The 20,262-nt window shown below is 40.2% G+C and overlaps 1 protein-coding gene across 1 annotated transcript in view; it reads left to right on the top strand.

The window, feature by feature from the left end:
* The window catches only part of ADAMTSL1 (ADAMTS like 1), a gene marked incomplete at its 5' end in the record, with an annotated part of 206,713 nt that overhangs the window by 19,310 nt on the left and 167,141 nt on the right, over nucleotides 1-20,262 (top strand). Inside the window, one exon of the mRNA XM_082497983.1 lies at nucleotides 13,829-13,874. Within this exon, the coding sequence (XP_082354109.1) occupies nucleotides 13,829-13,874 (46 nt within the window). The remainder of the gene's footprint in view (nucleotides 1-13,828; nucleotides 13,875-20,262) is intronic.

Raw genomic sequence — 20,262 nt, 5'->3', positions numbered from 1 at the left:
ACAGTTTATCTCATGTATTTGCAGTGTATTGTTTCGTGGCAGCATGAAGAAAGATACTAGATACTTCTGGCAAATGAAAACTGGCAACGCATTTAGATGTTTTGGATAAAATTAATCCTAAATATTTCTCATCCTGGGAGGAATGTTCATAATGCCTTGTGTCTTTTAATTCTGTATGAGGTGATTTTCAGAGCATTACATGAAAAGAGAGAGCCCAGTGGATCTGCTTTGAAGAAATGCAAAGACTAATTGCCCATTCCTAAACACCGTTAGTATATGCAGCTAAATAAAGGAAAACAGTTTTCTTTCCAGCTTTTGTTTGCCAAAGTTATGTTAGTGCTTGTGTTGTTTGTTTTGGGAACATGTTTTGTGTTAGGCCTTTGCAGCTGTGATGAAAGAATGGAAAGCGTTAGTGAGAAATTCTATTTTCTAGTGTTTTAGATGGCAAACGTTTCAGGGTAGGGGTTGTTTAACAATACATTTCATTAGAACAACTGGTCCTGATTATACTAAGGTCATTTAGTATGATAGTGACATAAATAAATATGCCAATCACACAAGCAGACGGGAGTTGTCAGCCCAAATCAACCATGCCTCCTGGTGTCCCGCACTGACAGCGAGCACCACTGGGTCACTCTGGTGGCAGTATAAGCCCCAGGAAAATAACATTTTGCTAAATGGTAGTTAAAGACTGGGCTAAACCTCAAAGCATGACACTTTTCTCGCTCTTTGTTGGAGTTAACTCTTCATGACTTGTTATTTACACCAAAGGACAGACCTACTTTAAATGTTACAGTTGTTTGCCTCAACTCACTTGAAAGTGAACCTCCCAGCCTAAGTACATATTGGGAGAAGCACTATTTCTTTTTATGATTCCAGAGTGTTTTCATTTTTATCATTACTTCAGCTTCAGTATCTCCTTTTCCTTTTTTTTTTTTCTTTTTTTTTTTTTTTTTTTTGGATACAGAGCTCAGGAAAGAGAAAGTCCTCATCTATCTCCTTTCCTATCTATCTTTCCTATCCTTTCTGTCTCCTGCATGAACTGCCACGCAGCACCACTGCTGGTCAAAACCTGTAGAGAGGAGAACCACAGACCACTCCTGTTTTTCTTGCAGGCCAAACTAGCAGCTGTTGTGCTTCTACAGAGGAGAACCAAGTTTTATTAGCTATTGGATGTTTTGGTTACCAGGACGGTGGAAATACATAGGCAGAGCAGGTGGAAAGACACTGCAATATGGTCTTTGCCGTATTCCACGGAATCTGGCTATTATTTGTTGTGATCTGTCTCTTGCACAGCAGAGCTGGAGTTTGTCATCCAGCGTAGTGACTGATAGTACTCACATACCTTCAATCCAGGTATTAGTAAGCATGCGTATTGATTCAAGCAAACTCAAACGGAGTAATAAATGGCTGAATGTTGATTAGATAGCTGAAATTCATTTGCATTTATTTAATTTCCTTGTATTGGAATACATTTTTGAATCATAAAAGAATTATAGATTCTCTTATGCTAAGTTCAGCCATCCTGGTCCTAAAAATATTCTGTGTGTTCTGGAATTGTACTTTACATATTGACAAGTACTGCAGTAATATCAATACTGTTGTATTGTTTCTAGGCTTGGCAGGAAGATAATTGAGGCTTTTTTCCTATCACCTCCCAAATTCATCGTTACTTTCAAGTAAAGTAAGGTTGTAGGTAGTAGAAGAGCAAGATGTCCTAGAGTTTGGGGAATTAGTTTAGCAGCTAATAGATAAGCAGTCTTTTTTTCAATCTGCTTATAAACCCTGCCTGTTACTGTTGGTGCTGTTTGCAGCTAAAGCATGAAGCAGGGAGCAGTTTGTGTGAGCGTATAGCAGAGTGCTAAGCTGGTTATAGAGTCCCATGGATTCTGAATCCGGGTTAAGGGGTCAAAATTTGAGATCATCAGTCTTACCTCTGGGAAATCCTGTGTAAACTGCTGAATAGAGGTTTTCCACTGTTAGATGAGAGATGTATGTTTAGTAGCAGAAGAAAGTCAACTTTAACATCTTCCTGGCAGGTTTCCCTCAGTAATAAAAGTGACAGAGACTTTAAAAAAAGAAAAAAAAAACAAAGAAAAAAAAGAGAGGGAACACACATGAGACAGTCACAATCCCAGCTTTGTTTAGATGTTTCACACGGGCTCTGTTACTTGCTGGAATATATTTTTTTCTCCCCCTTTCAAATACCTCACTTCCTTTCTTCAGCTGATGGCTGCCTTTTGGTAATGCAAGCGAACCACCAGTATGAAATACCCTTTCCACCAGCTCTGCTTGCTAAACTAGCTGAAGTAAGTGATTCACTAGTTTGGTTGTTCAGCCCACTGCCATTGCATTCTGCAGGATGAAAACGGTAGATCTGCATAAAGGACTCTCAGTTTTATGGCAGTTTGACTTGGTTGATCACTAAAATAGCCACTGAGACATACCTTTGGAAGTTAGGTTTAATAAACTAGCTAAATTAGCTAAAATTAGGTCACTTTTATGCTGTATGACATTTTTCATAAGACAGAAGAAGCCCAAAATAAATGGGATTTATTTCATTAAGGAGTAATATTTTCTCATTTTGATCATACAGATTATGAGTCACAATCACAGAATCTCCTAGATTGGAAGAGACCTGTAAGATCATCTAGTCCAATCATTAACCTAACACCGACTAGCCCACCAAAACAGTGTCCCTAAGCACTATACCTACATGACCCTTAAATACCTCCAGGGGTGGGGACTCCACCACTGCCCTGGGTAAAGTGTTCCAAAGCATGATGACCCTTTCAGTGAAAAAATTCTTCCTAATATCTCATCTAAACTTCCCTTGGCACAACTTGAGGCCATTTCCTCTTGTCCTATCACCTACTACTTGTGAGAAGAGACCAACACCCACTTCTCTACAACCTCCTTTCAGGTAGTTGTAGAGAGTGATAAGGGCTCCCCTCAGCCTCCTTTTCTCCAGACTAAACAACCCCAGTTCCCTCAGCTGCTCCTCGTAAGACATGTGCTCCAGACCCCTCACCAGTTTCATTGTGCTTCTCTGGACATGCTCCAGCACCTCAATGTCCCTCCTGTAATGAGGGGCCCAAAACTGAACACAGTACTCGAGATGCAGCCTCACCAGTGCCAAGTACAGGGGTAAAATCACCTCCCTGGTCCTACTGGCTGCACTATTCCTGATGAGTTCACAAATCAAGCATCAAATGGTTTGGTGTCCGTCAGATGATGATGGAATAGATGTATGTTATTGGGGTTAGTTTAAAGTTAAATATTAGAATAAGAACCCATTACAACAACATTGACTGGCACTAAAAAGGGGATACATCAAATACAACATATTTAAAAAATACTATTTAAAGTTTCAGCTGTATCTACCTGTGATGCCAAAACATCGTCTACTGTTGTGTTGCTGCTGCACAGCTGAATTTAGAATTTAGCCAAAGCATGTGGCTGTGGCCCCTAGTTTCAGGCTACAGTCACAGACTCATCTGTCTGAGGGGCTTAGATTGCAAGAGAATCTGAAGTTATTCACATCTAACATTGATAAAAGGCCCTTTAAACTTTCTGAGTGAAAACTACAATGGAACAGTTATTCTAGTTTCTGGGTTGCTTCTTTATCAGATAGAAGTTAGCATAAATTACTGCAATTATTGTGCAATGATATAAATTCAGTCTGCTCTAATCCTGGCACTACTAAATAAGGCAAATTATGCCACTTTATGAAATGTTCCTATGCTGACCAGAATGATAATTTTAAATACTGTGGGGTTTTATGATTTCTAGAATAAGCCCTTTGCTGTCTTAAGGTCTGTAGAATAAAAAGCAAAACATTTTTGCACAAATGCTATCATAATTGCTGAATACTTCCACAAAAATAAATAACATTCTAATGAAGCAAACCGTGTCACTCAATGGGAGTACAGTCAATGTCATAAAATTCTTAGGTCACGTGTGCTACCAAACGATTTTGGAGGACAGTTCTCATTACCCTGACCAAAACTATATTGGTATCCTTGCTTAGTGTATTACTTCCCGCAAATGATCTTCAGGATACCTCAATAGCTAACTTGTTTTCTGCTTCAGTTGATAACTGTAGCTGGTTTACTCTGTAAAGGACATCATCCATGCTATATTGTGATTTTAAACATTTGGAAGAAATTTTGAGTGTATTTAGTTTGTAGATGCTTCTGGTTAAAGCCGTACCATCTAGCAACATTTTAAAAAGGAAATTTTTGTTCTGTTTACACTGAGATTAGTAAAATCTGTAATTATAAGAACATGTCCTTCTTCCATTTGATGGAAAGTAATTTCCATTTTTTGAGAGAGAGTACAGTTCTACCTCTTCCTAATGGCAGAAGCAGCAAGTGACAAACTTAAATTTGAGTCACTACTATAAAAAGCTGCACATTTCACACAATCTAGATCAGCGTTATAATCTGTGGAGTGATTGCTGGTGGTCTTTGAAGAAACAGCTAGTCACGTTGTGCTGGCTGTCCTAATTTCCATGTTCTGCACCTCAGTGAAGTAGATAAAATACATAAAATACTTTCCCAGTGTTGTTTTCCTATATAATCCATTGCTAGAATTGCCACATGTATGTTTTATGTTGGTACTTTGGATGAGAAACTGATCTGTGTAAGTATGAACAGTAGTCAGCATTGTACCTACAGATGAGTGATGGATATTGTCTCCATAAATCTGTCTCTCTGTTGAGAAGTAGCCTACCTAACAAAAAAGCCTGTGGAGCCTTCACTTGGATGATATACTGTTCATAAACCCAGGTTCACTGGAAGAGCTCTTGTACATTCATAATTCTTTCAATAAATCTGTTCTGGGATTTAAATGAAAAAGAATTAAATCAGCCAGGCCTTTGCATGATGTGGAGTTTTTGTAAGCCTTGCTACCTATAAAAAAGAAGTTAAGATGTGATTCTCTAAAGCCCCAAGCAATAGGTTGTACATGAGAAAGCATAAGCATTTCAACAGAGCTGGGCTAACACATGTGATTCAGACCCAGGTTCAAACTTCCTCAAAGCATGGGCAACTTGGGTTATGTTCAGCGCATTTGTTTTGTAAAGACCAGCTGCAAAACTTGGATCCAGATCCGAGCTCAGGCAGGTTCAGATTTGGGGTGTTAGTACTTTTGGGCCTGCAGGATGTTCTAGAAGCTATGTTTGTCATACTGCAGGCCAGGTGAGATTTAGTATTGTATTTTCTTTCCACTTGGACTATGAAGAGACCTTTTGCCATTGTCTTGCTGAAAGGCACTTCAATTCTTGGGTTTTTTTCTGCCTTTCTTGGCTAGTGAGAAACTGAAAAACTGTAATTTCTGTATAAATGCAATATGTGTTGTGTGTGGAAACATAAAGCTAAAGACACATTTTTAAACATTCATAAGAAAATAAAAAATACTGCAGTGAGAAACAAACACGAGACACTAAATGCATGAAAATTAACAGTAGTCTGAAAGCATTCTGACAAATTTTTCTCCTTCTTTTCCTTTTTTTTTCTCAAATGTGATTTTTGTTATTTTAATTGGACTGGACAGTCATATTTTACTCAAAGTTTAGGGAATGTTGTTTAATGCCAGCCGTTACTTAGAACATGAAATTCAGTGGCTCTGAATAATGCAAAAGAGAATTTGAAAGTAAAAATTAAAATAAACTCTATTCTGTTCAGCACTTTGTACAGCAAAAGTCCAAGGTCTGCCTTACTTTTGAGTAGATATAATGACAACCTTAAACTACAAGGGTAGCAGAAGCTACTCAGATTAAGATCTTTGTGTGGGTTGAAGCACTGTTGGAGCTCAGCTAATCGTTGTTTGTATAACATTCCCAACAAAGTTCTCAAATCTGAACTGTACACCTCAGAAAACTTCCAGAACCTAAAATTGTGACACAAACCTTTGGAAGGCAAGGCTTATCTGTGCAAGACCAGTAGATATATTAGCTTTCTCTGGGCTTTATGTTGTTTTGGCTAGATGGCTAGAAACTGCCAACTTTGTATATCAGTAGCTGGGCTAGCTACCTTTTGGTTACTTTTGTTATTTCTTGCACTATAGCGTGCAGTATAAACAAAACTTTAAAAGAGTTTGGGTGGCATTCTGTAGGGAGCACTCAACACAACTTCAACAAGCATCAGGTAAATCAGAATCACAGAATCACAGAATCATCAGAGTTGGAAGGGACCTCTAGAGATCATCTAGTCCAACTCCCCTGCTAAAGCAGGATTGCCTAGAGCACATTACTCAGGACTGCATCCAGGCGGGTCTTGAAAATCTCCAGGGAAGGGGACTCCACAACCTCCCTGGGCAGCCTGTGCCAGTGCTCTGTCACCCTCACCGTAAAGAAGTGTTTCCGTGTATTTGAACGGAACTTCCTGTGTTCTAACTTGTGCCCATTGCCCCTCGTCCTGTTACTTGGAACCATTGAAAAGAGCCTGGCTCCATCCTCCTTCAACCCACCCTTTAGATACTTGTACGCCATAATAAGGTCTCCCCTCAGCCTTCTCTTCTCCAGGCTAAAGAGTCCCAGCTCTCTCAGCCTTTCCTCATAAGGCAGATGCTCCAAGCCCTTAATCATCTTAGTTGCTCTTCGCTGGACTCGCTCCAGCAGTTCCCTGTCCCTCTTGAACTGGGGAGCCCAAAACTGGACACAGTATTCCAGTTGTGGCCTCACCAGTGCAGAGTAGAGGGGGAGAATGACCTCCCTCGACCTACTGGCCACACTCTTCCCTATGCAGCCCAGGATTCCATTGGCCTTTTTGGCGACAAGGGCACATTGCTGGGCCATGGATAATTTACTGTCTACCACAACCCCCAGATCCTTCTCCTCCAAGCTACTTCCCAGCAGGTCCGCTCCTAACCTGTACTGGTGCCTAGCATTCTTCCTCCCCAGGTGCAGGACCTTGCACTTGCTCTTGTTGAACCTCATTAGGTTCTTCTCTGCCCAGCTCTCCAGTCTGTCCAGGTTACTCTGGATGGCAGCACGGTCCTCTGGGGTGTCAGTCACCCCACCCAGTTTGGTATCATCAGCAAACTTGCAGAGGATACACTCTGTCCCCTCATCCAGGTCATTAATGAATATATTAAACAAAATTGGACCGAGTATTGACCCCTGGGGGACACCAATGGTTACAGGCCTCCAACTAGACTCTGTGCCGCTGATCACAACCCTCTGAGTTCTGTCCCGCAGCCAACTCTCAATCCACCTCACTGTCACCTCATCTAGCCCATACTTCCTCAGCTTCCTAATGAGGATGTCATGGGAGACAGTGTCAAAAGCCTTGCTAAAGTCAAGGTAGATGACATCCACGACTTTCCCCTCATCCAGCCAACCAGTTATAACATCATAGAAAGCTATCAGATTGGTCAAGCATGATTTACCCTTGGTAAATCCATGTTGACCACTTCCAATAACTTCCTGTTCCTCAGCGTGTTTGGAGATGACATCCAGAATGAGTCGCTCCATTACCTTCCCAGGGACAGAGGTGAGACTAACCGGTCTGTAGTTCCCTGGGTCCTCCTTCTTGCCTTTTTTGAAGATTGGAGTGATGTCGGCCTTCCTCCAGTCCTCAGGCACCTCTCCTGTTCTCCATGACCGTTCAAAGACGATGGAGAGTGGTCTAGCAATAACATCCGCCAGCTCTCTCAGCACTCGCGGATGCATGCCATCAGGGCCCATGGACTTGTGAATGTCCAGCTTGGCCAAGTGGTCTCTGACATGGTCCTCCTCAACTGAGGGAAAATCTTCCACTCTCCAGACCTTCCCCTTTGCCTTCAGAGTGTGGGATTCATGAGGGACAGCTTTAGCAGTGAAGACCGAAGAAAAGAAGGCATTCAGTAACTCTGCCTTCTCTGCGTCCTCCACCACTAGGGCACCTCTCTCATTCACCAGTGGGCCTACATTTTCCCTAGTCTTCCTTTTTCTATTGATATATTCAAAGAACCTTTTCTTATTGTCTTTAACTGCAGTGGCCAAGCTGAGTTCTGATTGAGCTTTGGCCCTTCTCATTTTCCCCCTACATAGCTTTGTTATATCTTGATAGTCCTCATAAGTTGCCAACCCCCTTTTCCAGAGAATGTAAATTTTCCTTTTTTTTCTGAGGTCCAGCCAAAGTTCTCTATTTAGCCAGGCTGGTCGTCTTCCCCGTCTGCTCGTTTTTCGAGACAAGGGGATGGCCTTCTCCTGCGCTTTTAAGAGCACCTGCTTGAAGTATGCCCAGCCTTCCTGGGCACCTTTGCCCTGGGCACCATAAGAGAAACAAGTAGTTGCTTTGTACTAATATCACCATGAAACGGACTTCATCTTTGAGAAACATGGTTTACTTGTCCTTCAAATTCCTAAACAGTCGGTCAGGTTTTGGTTCAGGCTAAGTATTAAATAAAGGCATTTCTTCCTGTTTTCTTTTTTCTAACACCATCTATTTGATATAATGTATAGTCGTATTCCACATGTGTATAGCCCTATTCCATTCTTTTGATTCCAGTGAATTTAATCTAGATATACAGCAGAGCTTCACAGAGTAAAGCCCAGTATGATGACTTTTTTGTTAGTTCCATACTCATTCCCTTTCACATACATGAGGGTCAATGTTTATTTCATCATAGACTGATAGAATGGTTTGGGTTGGGAACAACCTTTAAAGATCACCTACTCCAACTCCCCTGCCATGGGCAGGGTTATCTTTCGCTACATCAGGTTGCTCAGAGCCCCATCCAACCTGACCTTGAACACTTTCAGGGATGGGGCATCCACATCTACTGGCTTCCCTTGGTCAACTAGATGGGTGACCTTGTCATAAAAGGAAATTCAGTTAAACAGGACTTTCACCTCCAGAACCCATCTTGAACCCCAGCTCTCTCAGCCTTTCTTCACAGGAGGTGTGTTCCAGCACTCGGATCATTTTTGTGGCCCTCCTCTGGATCCTCTCCAAAAGGTCAATGTCTGTCTTGTACTGGGGAGCCCAGAGCTGGACGCAGTACTCCAGGTGGGGTCTCACCAGAGTGGAGTAGAGGGGGAGAAATACCTCCCTCACCCTGCTGGCCACGCTTCTTTTTATGCAGAGCAGGATAAAATTGCCTTTCTGGGCTGCAAGTGCACATTGCTGGGTCATATCTAATTTTTCATCCACCAGTATCCCCCAGTCCTCCTCCTCAGGGCTGCTCTCAGTCAATTCATCCCCCAGCTTGTACTGATGTTGGGGATTGCCCCAACGCAGGTGCAGGACCTTGCACTTGGCCTTGTGGACCTTCATGAGGTTAACATGGGCTCATTCATGTTAAGTGTGATACATTATTTACATCAGAATAATTGATTCCCTAATAACAACATTGTGGAAAACATTATTTATACAAAAAAGTAAGCCTTTAGTGGCTGCAGATCAGTATCTGTGTTTTTATTTGCTTAGCCAGCTTGCTGCATGTGGTCATTCAAGTTGGTATTTTGCCTCCTGGTTGTTTATTTTTTTTTACTCCTGCAAAAAGAATATTCATAAGATCTGTAACTAATTTGCCAGGGAAAGTTGGCTTGTCTATTCATGCCCATTTTTCTTGTCTCAAAGTTAACTATTTCTGTAACATTTCTGGTATTTCTTTATTTCAACAAGGTGCAGGAGTCTGTAGGAGACAGTCTCTTAAACATAAAGAATGAAAGATTTTTAAAGTTGCAACACCGAACTGCATGGCAAAACATACCAGTGCATCTGCACAACCCACCGTGGCAGGCAAGGTGCTTATTAACAAAAATTTTTTGTCAGTTGAATGATTTGGACATTAAGTTGGGCAGATCTGACCAGACAGTTTGAAGAAGTAAACTCAAAGTCAGTGCAGTCCCGATGCACCTCTTTTTTTTTCACAACATTTTGGTGTCCATGGCCTTCCCTCATTTTTCCTTTATGGCAAAAGGGATATGGTGAAAGAATAAAAAAAGACTGTCTTTTCCCTAGAGAGGGACGAACACAGAAATCATAGTGAGGATGAGATGGGTTCATAACGCTGTGCAACATTTGGCAAAGAGGTAAGACCAACAGGGTGAGGAGAGGTGCAAGATGGTGTTACTGTGTGTGTAGCATGGCCTCATGCATGTTGGCACCAGGGGAAGAGGAGGGCTGATGCAGCCTGCCTAAGATCTCGTGGGAGGGGAAAGGCCCACAGCACACTTTTCTCATAGGTACAGTGCAGAAACCTGACTCTGTCCTAGAAGAGTGGTTATTAAGGGGTGTGAAAATAAAGGAGAGTGAAGATTGTCCAACATTACATCAACTTTCAAACCCCTGTGGTGAACAGTTGCATCAAAATTCATATCCACAAAAATACCCCACCTCTGGCTCACAGTTGCTTGCTTATGTGGAGACTTGTTTCTTAAGAAAAACATTTCAAACTTTGATGACTGCTGAGAGTGGCAGGAGTTGACGGGGTCCTTCTCTGCAAATCTCTTTCATTGTCTTTGGTAATTACAGATAAACGCAGCTTTGGCATCGGGTTGCTATTCTTTCTGGCATGGATTATTGCAAGGCTTCTAACTCTAGCTGAGCACAAATACACATCTACTTTAGACCTCGGCGGAGGGATGGGACGGACTTGAACTAAGTCCCTCTACAAACTGGAGCCTGGAGAAATAAATATCGAGGTTTCAGGTTGTTTACATTAAGAGAAGTGAATATTTTAATATATTAAAAGTTGTTAACCTCTTTCAGAAACTTTACTGGAAACAAGTGACGAGGTTTGAAGAGTGAAACATGATTCCCAATAGCTTGCTTTTCTTCCATATTCACATGAAAATAATTGCCTGTCATGCCAAACCCTCAGCTACCTTTTTCCTCTGAAAAATCCCCTGCAGTATACAGATAAAAGAGAAGACTAGAAGTACCTCTTACTGCTCTCACTCTTTGTGTGCTCTCCTAGACAAACTTGCCATTTTGGGTGACTTCTGACTTTTCGAAGTGGCTGTGTGTACTCCTTGCTGATGTGAGTTTTCAATTATACCCTGCAGAGGTCACAGAATGTGTGGTGACTGTATCCCATAACATGGTCTCACTAATCTGCTGTGGTCGTGTCTTGCATGTTAAGTGCTTTGCACTGTGGCATTCTGCAAAGCAGCCACACTGAGATGTGGGACCCGTACCGTTAATTCGAACCCTGCCTAGAGGAAAAAACCTCGTCTGGCCTGGTGTCATGCAAGATGCAGTGTATTTCACTCCCAGCAGGACTAAGTTCACTAGATGGTTTCAGCTTCCCTATTTGAAGCATAGTCAGGGTCAGAAACCGAATTTACTTTTAAAAATCAAGATTTATGCCACCAAAAATCTGCTATTTAATATATTTTTTTCAGTCTTTTTCAACATTTTTTTTTTCTACGACTGCTATGATTTTGAATTCAAAAGTAGATACTTGACTTCAAGGAAATCTGGAATACTGCCCTGAAGCAGCATAGATCTGAAACACAAAATACTCTGCCAATCTATTGTCAAAATATATTAGTTCAGGCTGAAAGCAGATTGCCTGCTTTTGGTTCATGGGTGATAACTGGAAAACTAATGAGCTTAAAGAACCAAACCTCAAAGTTTGGTCTTGAAGAGGGAACAAGGGGAGTTTTGCAAGAGTGGTTCCTAGTGTTCATGAATCATCGCAGCACTAGCTGCATCCAGAATTGCACGTTTTTTCTTAACAACCCTGGCCATTAGCCAAAGGAGGGAAATTGGAGGAAAACTCTGAATAGTTCTGTGGCATATGTCTAATGAAAGTACCTATTCGTTTCCCTAATGAAAAGAATGAGTGAAAAATAAGTGTTTTTTTCATTTCAAAACAGACAATATGGAGAAACTGTGAAAAGAAGAAGAAACTCTGAGGCAGCTGATAGAAAGGAAGTTTAAATTTCCCTGGCAGTTCAATGGTTTTGAGATTAATAGATTATGGTAATTGAAATTGTGGTAAGCGCAGGTCTGTGTGAAGCAAAGAGATGTCTGATGAGTTGTATGCCATTTCTGAGAGACAGATGGGGCATGTATCAAGTTTGCTAAACAAGCTACTCAGCCTGGTGTACAAGGCCTGCACTAGGACTACCTGCATGCTGCATAATATACATTTTTCTTTGCTACCTATCGGTGTAAATCAAGAGTACCTGATGTAGTGGAGTGTGAACAGGTTTGGCCTCCACCACAATATCACTACCAGCTTGTCAATATTGCTCAGGAATGACTGGGATGGGGGGGGGAGGGGGGTTGCTTGTTTTTTTTGTGTGGTTTTTTTTTTTTCCTATTGTGAATATAATTTTTATTCTTCTGCTAAAGCTGTTTTTTCTAATGCTAGATACTCTGCACACTTTTCACTTCTGTGCATAGTTGCAATGATCAAAATTTACTTGAACTAATTATATAACATTACAAAAGCATTGAATTAGTGGTATTTCTATTTTGCTTTTAATAGCATTCTTTATATGCCAAATGCTACACAACAGAGTATGTTAACTTTCTGCTTACATTTCTTCTGAAAAAGTGACAGGATTTATTTACTTGTTTATCTTCTTTTGTGATCATTCACACCACTGTGATACATTTGCAAAACTGTGTTTAGCCCTAATTTTGTACTCACGTAGGTATAAATGATTACTAGAGGAACATCACAATTAAGCCTTGTGGATAAAGGTGGGAAGAAGGATCACTTCAATAATTTAAAGGAAATCCGTTCAGTTTATTTTAGAGTTAACTTGGTATGGAAAAAGTTTTTCTGCTTTAAAAAACAAGAAGGAAAAAAGAATGACACAAATGCATGCAGATGCTGTCCTTTCTCTTGGATAGTTCAAAATGGTTTGGATTTAAAAATTCAGTCTTGGCAGGCAGTTAGTCCTCAAGGAATGTGTACTTGTTAAATCCTGGCCAAAAAACAAAAAAAAAAAAGGGGGGGGAAAAAAAGGTTGTGAAATTAAGAAATTAAAAATGTAAAGAATTCTATTCTTTTGAAGGATAATCTTTAAAAGCCAAACCCTGCATTCTGATTTGTGCTGAGGACCTCCACAGAGTATGCTGTCTGAACTCATAAAACACATGAAACTTCACCTAAGGTCAAATACTCGGAATACATGCTGCTGAGTGCTAAAAAGATATCTGGGTGTTGACCTTTCTTCTGGGAGCCCTGCCAGCATCAGGGCTGGTATGGGTCTGCTGTGGAGGAAAAGGAGGAGAGCCGTGGAGAGCACATATCAGGGCATGTGCTCTCCTTGACCTCTGCTGGGCACAGCTGCTCTTTGGATGCTGTTCTGCGGCAGGGATCGGGAGTAGCAAGGGGCTGGTGGATCAGGGGGGAAGGCTTATGCTCTCCTTTTCCCCTCATCAAGTTGGGAAAAAGCCCTGTCCTGCTGCTGCAGGCACGTTTCCTTCTTCCCAGTGCCCAGGTTGTTCGCTCCTCAGCAGACAAAGCCTGGCTGTTCAGACTTTCTCCATGCCAAGGTGTGTGCCTGGGTGGACACAGAGCTGTGCCCTTGTGAAATCGTTGCGGATAGCTGGGGGACACGGGGTATTATTAATGTCATTCAGATGTTGATTTCCAACTAAACTCTGTTCTCTGACCTCCAACCTCGTTTAGAAACTGATGCCATGTTCTAGAAACTCACTTTTAAAGTAAATGTGGGAAACTGAGTACTTGTAGAATTCATAGCTCAATACTTGTACAGGGGCAGAACAGCCTTTACTTTGGGGAAGAGGGCTGGTGGGGGATTAAGTGCTTAAGAAATCTTTGTAGGAAAGATGCTGACACGGTATATGTGTTTGCTGTTTATATTCAGCCATTAATGATTTTGGGTTTGTTTTTAATTTTTTGGACACAGGACCTGTGAAGGGCGAAACATCCGGTACAGGACGTGCAGCAATGTGGTAAGTGAAGTATGGTATGATGCAAATCATCCCATATGATGGTCATGTCCATATTATATAAAATAATTTGGTAATGTGTTAGTGAGAATACTGTAACTACCTAAACTGCCTTCATACCACAGGACTGCAGGCAACCCTTTGTCGGTTTCTTGAAAAGCTGAAGAGATTATGGCATAGCATGACACTAAAACTGTTTGGAAAGGATTGCAGTCACAGCCTTTCCAAACAGAGTGTCAGTGAAACTTCATAATTGCTCTTTACAACCCCCCTGGCAGAATCAAGACCACTTATGTTCCCAATAGGACTTTGTTAACCAGCTGGTTCACATTGGGCAGTCTGTCAGGCTGGAGGATTAAGCTGTTAAGGATTGAAGACAAGTTAGTAAGAGATATATCTTTGTATTCACCTGTGCCCTCCCAGCACTGGAATTACGTTGCATGTCTTAAAAAAAGCAGTTTTAGACAGCCTGCACCAGTGTTCTGGCCTTTCCAAAGGCTCTTGCTTGTTTTTTATCTATGGTGAATGTAGTTTTCAATACAGTAAAATAAGAACCTTCAACTCCTGTGCTCACCAAAGTGAAAGTGTGTTTTCACTGGTGAAAATGGAAATAAAGCCTTTCATACGGAAAGTTTTATTGGATGCCAGGAATAGTAAAAGCTCTCAAATTACATGGAGAAATGTCAGTTTTACCAGTAAAGATGGAAAATGAAATCAAACGTGCACTGGGCCAAACTTTCTCATGCCTGATAGGGACATATTCAGAGGTCTTTCAATAGGTGCTTTGTCTAAAAAAGTGTAAAAGTTTAAGTTAAAAAAAAAAGAATACGTTTCCTCATATTTAGCTTATATTTTCTTCAATAGACCACAGCTCATAATGAAAGAAAATGCTTCTATCTGAGTTGTAGTCTCCTATGCAGTAAGATTTCCCACACTTTTTCCTCTGGGATTTCTTCTGGGTATATCCTTTTGGTTTTCAAATCTCTCATGAGTCTAAACATCTGCCTCACTAACTGACAACAACTGGAGTAGTCAACAAATAGGTCTGCTGGCTCATTAACAGTCCAATTTTGATCTCTGAGGCACTTAGACTACACCACAAGCGTGGAGGGAATGGTTGATTTGTGGCAGTCAAGTTGTATGCTGTAGCTCTGTGGAATATGACACAAAAAGGGGAAAAAAAAAAAGAAAAAAAAAGAAAGAGATAGTTATAGCCTAATTGGACTGCAGTTAGACCCATCAGTATTGTTTTGATTTGTGAATGCATGCACATTGTGACGGGGGAAGTGCCCTTCCCCTTCTGAACTGCCTTTGTGTATGCTCAGAGCAGTGAGAGAAACTGGCATCCTGCTCTGCCCTGGGTTACCCTGATGAAAGGCTGAGGTTCTACCCGTGTTGCAACCCTGATTGTGGAATCATTGAGCTTAACTTTATTTAAATGTTATTTTTAGCTTAGGTTCTGTTTTGGAAATGTGCACCTGAACAGTTTTCCTTCAAAATAAAGCCTTGCATAGTTTTGTCAGGCGATTCCTTTACGTACTGTGTATTTGGCAATACTGGCTCCAGACTTTCCGACATAGTAGCGAGGCATGCAACTGCAGAACTCAATTATTTCATACCAAATAATCCAAACTGAAACTTTTGAAGGGCTTTACTATGCTGAAATCAGTGACAGTTTTGCCACTGAATTATGAAGACCCAGGATGGCATTTATGATTTTAACCTCTTTTTTTGGAGAGGTTAGATTGGATTGTGATACATTGCTCTTTTCCTTAATAAAAGGATTAAATGAGTTTTCGCTTGTTTGGTTTTGGTAAACTTGCAGAACTGCAATACAGCAAATTGTTCTCAAGCTTCTGACTGCATCATACTTTGACCAGGCCCTCCAAATACAGCTTTATGTCATAAGGAAAGTAGCTGGCTGTATTCAGTTCGCAGATATTTGATTTCAGGGGAAAATATTTTCTATTTTTAAAGTATGTTCAGTCTTTGAATCAGGTGCTATGCTGTTCCACTTCTCTACTAATCTGAGATATTGTACACCAGTATTCACAACATCAGTCATTACAAGGCCACTGCCACCATGATCAACATCAGAAGCTGTGGTAGGATCCTGCCACAGTCATGGTGGTCCTCAGCCTCGTGTTTCTGGGGCTAGTACCACTTTGAAATACCTTGTGCAGCAACACACCGCTCTACCACTGAAATACTGTTTGTCTCTTTCAGAACAGTAAAAAAAAAAAAAAATCATATACTTTCTCTTTAATGAAGTCTACTGTCTTTGTCTCCCAAATCCAAGGATACACACACAACTGAGTCTTGGAAACAATTCGTTAACCCCATGTCTTGTGGAATTCTTCACTGGAAAAGGCACACAATATTGTGTGTATTTTTGTTAACTCAGACGTTACATTTTAAGATTCCATCCACAAAGACAGTGAAACTGAGGAGGATGGAACTTCCAGGCTCATTGAGACCTATGTTTTCATGTGTTAGGTGACAGTCTGTTGCTTTAAAGGAAAATGAGAGCAATTCCACCCGTTCCACCCCTGCAAATGAATCTAGCTCTCATGCATTGTGGAAAATTCCTTTTTGATTCTTGTGGAAATCAGTGAGTCCTGAAAGAGAAGCTTTCATTACCATTAGCTTGTGCATAACTTGAGGACTGATGTTATTGTTCAGAAAATATCCAGTCTTTTTATTTTCTGCAAACTGTCTTTCTGTAACCGGCCATTTTTTTGCTTATATGACTGTCCTCTTACAGGAAAGGAAGGGTAGTCACATCTACTAAAAGCAAACTCTTTTATTTCAAAGGTGAAATTGGAGAAAGGGAAGAATACTTCTTGGAGTCTGGCAATGAACACGTTTTCATAGGCACTATCATTTGCAAGATTTTGCTACAGATGGTTTTAATTCATCCTGAAATTAAATTACGGGGGGGGGGAGGGGGAATGATATAGAGAAAGAGAGGCAAGAGAACAGGGTGGCGCGCCTGTTTCTTTGGTGACCTGTATTATTTTAGGGATCCTGAACCATTTTGCATAGTATAGACTGTAAGAGAGATTGATACTGTTGTATATGAAGCTTCTGAGAAATCCTTAAAAGAACAGATCCAGTCCAGTATTTTCACCACTTGCATTGCCTGGTGTTGATCAGAATCTGGAAAGATTATGGGTATGAGGCCACATGTGTAAATAGTAAAAGAAGGAATGAGGGAATCTGAAGATGATTTAGGGTTGAATTGCATCTGCTTTTTTTCTTCTTACTATTCATATTGACTCCAAGTATGTTTCCAGCCATTTTAGAATGTAATTGTAGAGGGGAGAGAGGGAGTAATTTGTTTTTCTTTAGAAAATTACTCTGAATGCAATGAAAACATGTTTTTGTATCTAGCTGGGTTGTTATTATGCAAAATAAACAAAAATATTTCCTAACTGTGAGTAGGACTTTTTTACCAGTTCTTTTTTTTTCTTCCCAAGCTGTCATGCTCTCTGTTCCTTCTTCTAGGCACATTCTTAGTTGCCAGGTTCTCTCCAGCTTTTGTACCAGGGTATCATGCCACCTCATTTGCCCTTTCTTTTCTTCAGTCCTTCTGCCACTACGCTGTTTTTCTGAATCAGACCAGGAAAAAAATGAGATCCACAAGACTGGCCCTTTATTCCCAAAGGACTTTCCGTTTCTTATTTACTTGCTTATACCTGCCAGGGTAATGATGCACACTACATATAAAGCTGCTCTTGAGATTTTGCTGTTTAGCATGAAAATAGACAATGCTGGAAGCTGCACAATGTTACTAGCTCTTTCGACAAGGTTTAGAGCAGTTCGTTAAGCCTAAGATAAAATTTGTAGAAGGTAGATCCCATTAATCAGACCACCAAAACTTGTAAACACCACCTGCAGCTCTTTTTTATATATACTTCACTTGGCTGAAATACCAACTGTAATGACATCCCCCATTTTTTGGCTTGCATTCAGACAAGCTACTTCCATCCCTGTTTCTTATCAGCTCATGCTGCATTTTGTACACACCAGCACCAATATTGCCCATCTTACTTTTGACAAAATGACTCTATCTTCTTTCCAGGCACCAAAGCCCAAGCTGTTGGAAGTTGGCAAACTACACTTCCATCTTATATGGGATTATATGCATAATTTTCAGAAGCATTGGCCTGTGTGTATGACAAGTGTCATCACCAGGTATAATTTTTTCAGAGCTATGAAAATGCTTAGCAGGATTTAATTTTTCTACCCTCTGGTTGCTTGAAATGTGATGTGAAGTCTTTTGCAATCAAACCTCCCAGTTTGCATTTTGCAGTAAAATAAATAAATAAATAAAAATTTAAAAAAAGTATAGACGTTACACAAATCTCCTTACTAACACCAGATTTACTTAATGTCTTCCAAACTCAAATCATTTATTGTGACTCCAGTCTGTTATTCAAAATGTTGGATTTTAATAACTACCATCTTATTTCTGAATGGATGCATTTTTAAATCTCAGTGTGTCATTTAGGAGTTATTTCTTCATACTTGGAAAGAAATGCTTTTAATATGTTGCTAATGATAGCAGCTTTGACTTCAGAATTTGCTGTCTTCTCAGCAAGCAGACTGTGAATCTTGGACTATTTAAAAAACAGAACAAAAAAAACACCGTTGCTGCCATTCTGTGTAAATGCACCAAGAATATTTGTAGACCAAACAACCTGGATCACTTCCATGACAGTGGCATTTCAGGACTCTTTTCAGTACTCTGGATGATTCATAGATTTAAATCCAAATTTCTGACAATAATAATTCTTTTTTATTTTAGTATCTTTCTGATTGCCAGTGTGGCACTCATGACACTTTTAGGAAAATGTATTCTAATATTATGTACTTGTATTAGGTTTTGACTGAAGTGTTTGGAAGTTTTTCAAGCTGAAATACAAGTTATTGTATCTAATTTAAACACTTTAATATTTAAAAAGTAGGAAAAAACAAAAATTTTAAAACTACATGAAAAGCTGGATATTGAATTATTTGCCAAAAATGGGAACATACTTTAAAAAAAAACAAAACAAAAACATTTTTTTTGTTGAAAATTGATTTTAGAAATATTTCTAATGACAAATACTCATGTAGGTTTAGATTTATACTTCACTGATTGTTTTAGCCTTCATCTCCACTCCATGTTTTTTTAATACAGAGAAGCAGCATCTGCTGATATTCTCCCATTTACTTTGTTCATATTATTTCTCTCATGCTTCTGTCATGGTGTTGTCAGAGAAAGCTATATTATTAGCCCCTATCAAACTAAGCAGCTAAGCATACTTAGAAGTTCACAGGAGTAGGCTAGTGAAAAATCTGGCTGCACGAAACTTAAGGCAAGCAGGGCACTCAAAAAGGCTTCAAGGCTGAGTGGAGTTTCTGTTAAAGACCTAGATCCCCTAAATCTCTCTACTTTTATCTAAACTTCTTATTTAGTCTTGGGCAAGCCACTACCTGAAGACCTTGGGGTTTCTTTCTCAGTAGGGAAATTGGTGTAGCTGAAACGCTGCGCGTACTTCATGGAACTGGTTCAATAAGCTGTTCTGTCAGATGCTGCACAGAGTAGTCCAGTTGTTAGTCATTTTTTGCACAGAGGAAAAGCTCCAGGTATAGTAAATCATTCTTGGCCTCTGCAAATATACAAGCACATATATTGTAAACTGTTTTAAGGTTCCTTGACTGTTTCCACCTATCGCAGCTTAGATATGATCTTACACATTTCACCCACTAAGTAAACTTTTAAAAGCCTGACCCTCTTTTGTCCCATGAAATTTGATCTACCTATCACCATCAAGGGACATCTGGGATTCATCTTATCTTTTCCACTGGTTTGTTGATTAATAGAAATTGTTTTGAATGGGATTCAGACATGGCAAAACTCCATGGACCTTATGAATTACAATAGGGTCAAATAGAAGGTCAAGTTTAAAAAAAAATTGGATGTGAGGAAGCGAATGAAGCCATAATAATATGGCCAGCATTAGGTGCTAAGAGGTGAAGATGAAACTCCTGTGTTTATTTTAAAATAGGTTTCATACATCAAAGCAGTTTCTGATCATCTTTAAAATCATATATATTTTCATTGCAGTGGAGGAAATCTTGACCTGATGGGATGAACAGAGATTATAGGTATCCAGCACAGTCTCAGTGTTTCAGGAATATCTCACGAGCCTTCACAAGCTAAAGGTCACGAAACAGCCATCTAGGACTCGCAGAGTTAGAGAAGGAACAGTTGTTTCCTATTCACTGGAAATTTTCTTCCCCAAAAAGTCTTAATGAATAGGAAGCTTGAAGATAAATGGACTTAGACAAGACTTTCAAGTTTATTAGTTCTTTCTGATTCTTCAAGGAGTGCAATGGCAGC

The sequence above is a fragment of the Vanellus vanellus genome (assembly GCF_965231255.1).
Source record: "Vanellus vanellus genome assembly, chromosome: Z".
NCBI classification, from domain to species: domain Eukaryota; kingdom Metazoa; phylum Chordata; class Aves; order Charadriiformes; family Charadriidae; genus Vanellus; species Vanellus vanellus.
The sequence above is the reverse complement of the archived record's forward strand: the minus strand, read 5'-3'. Positions and strand labels throughout refer to the sequence as shown.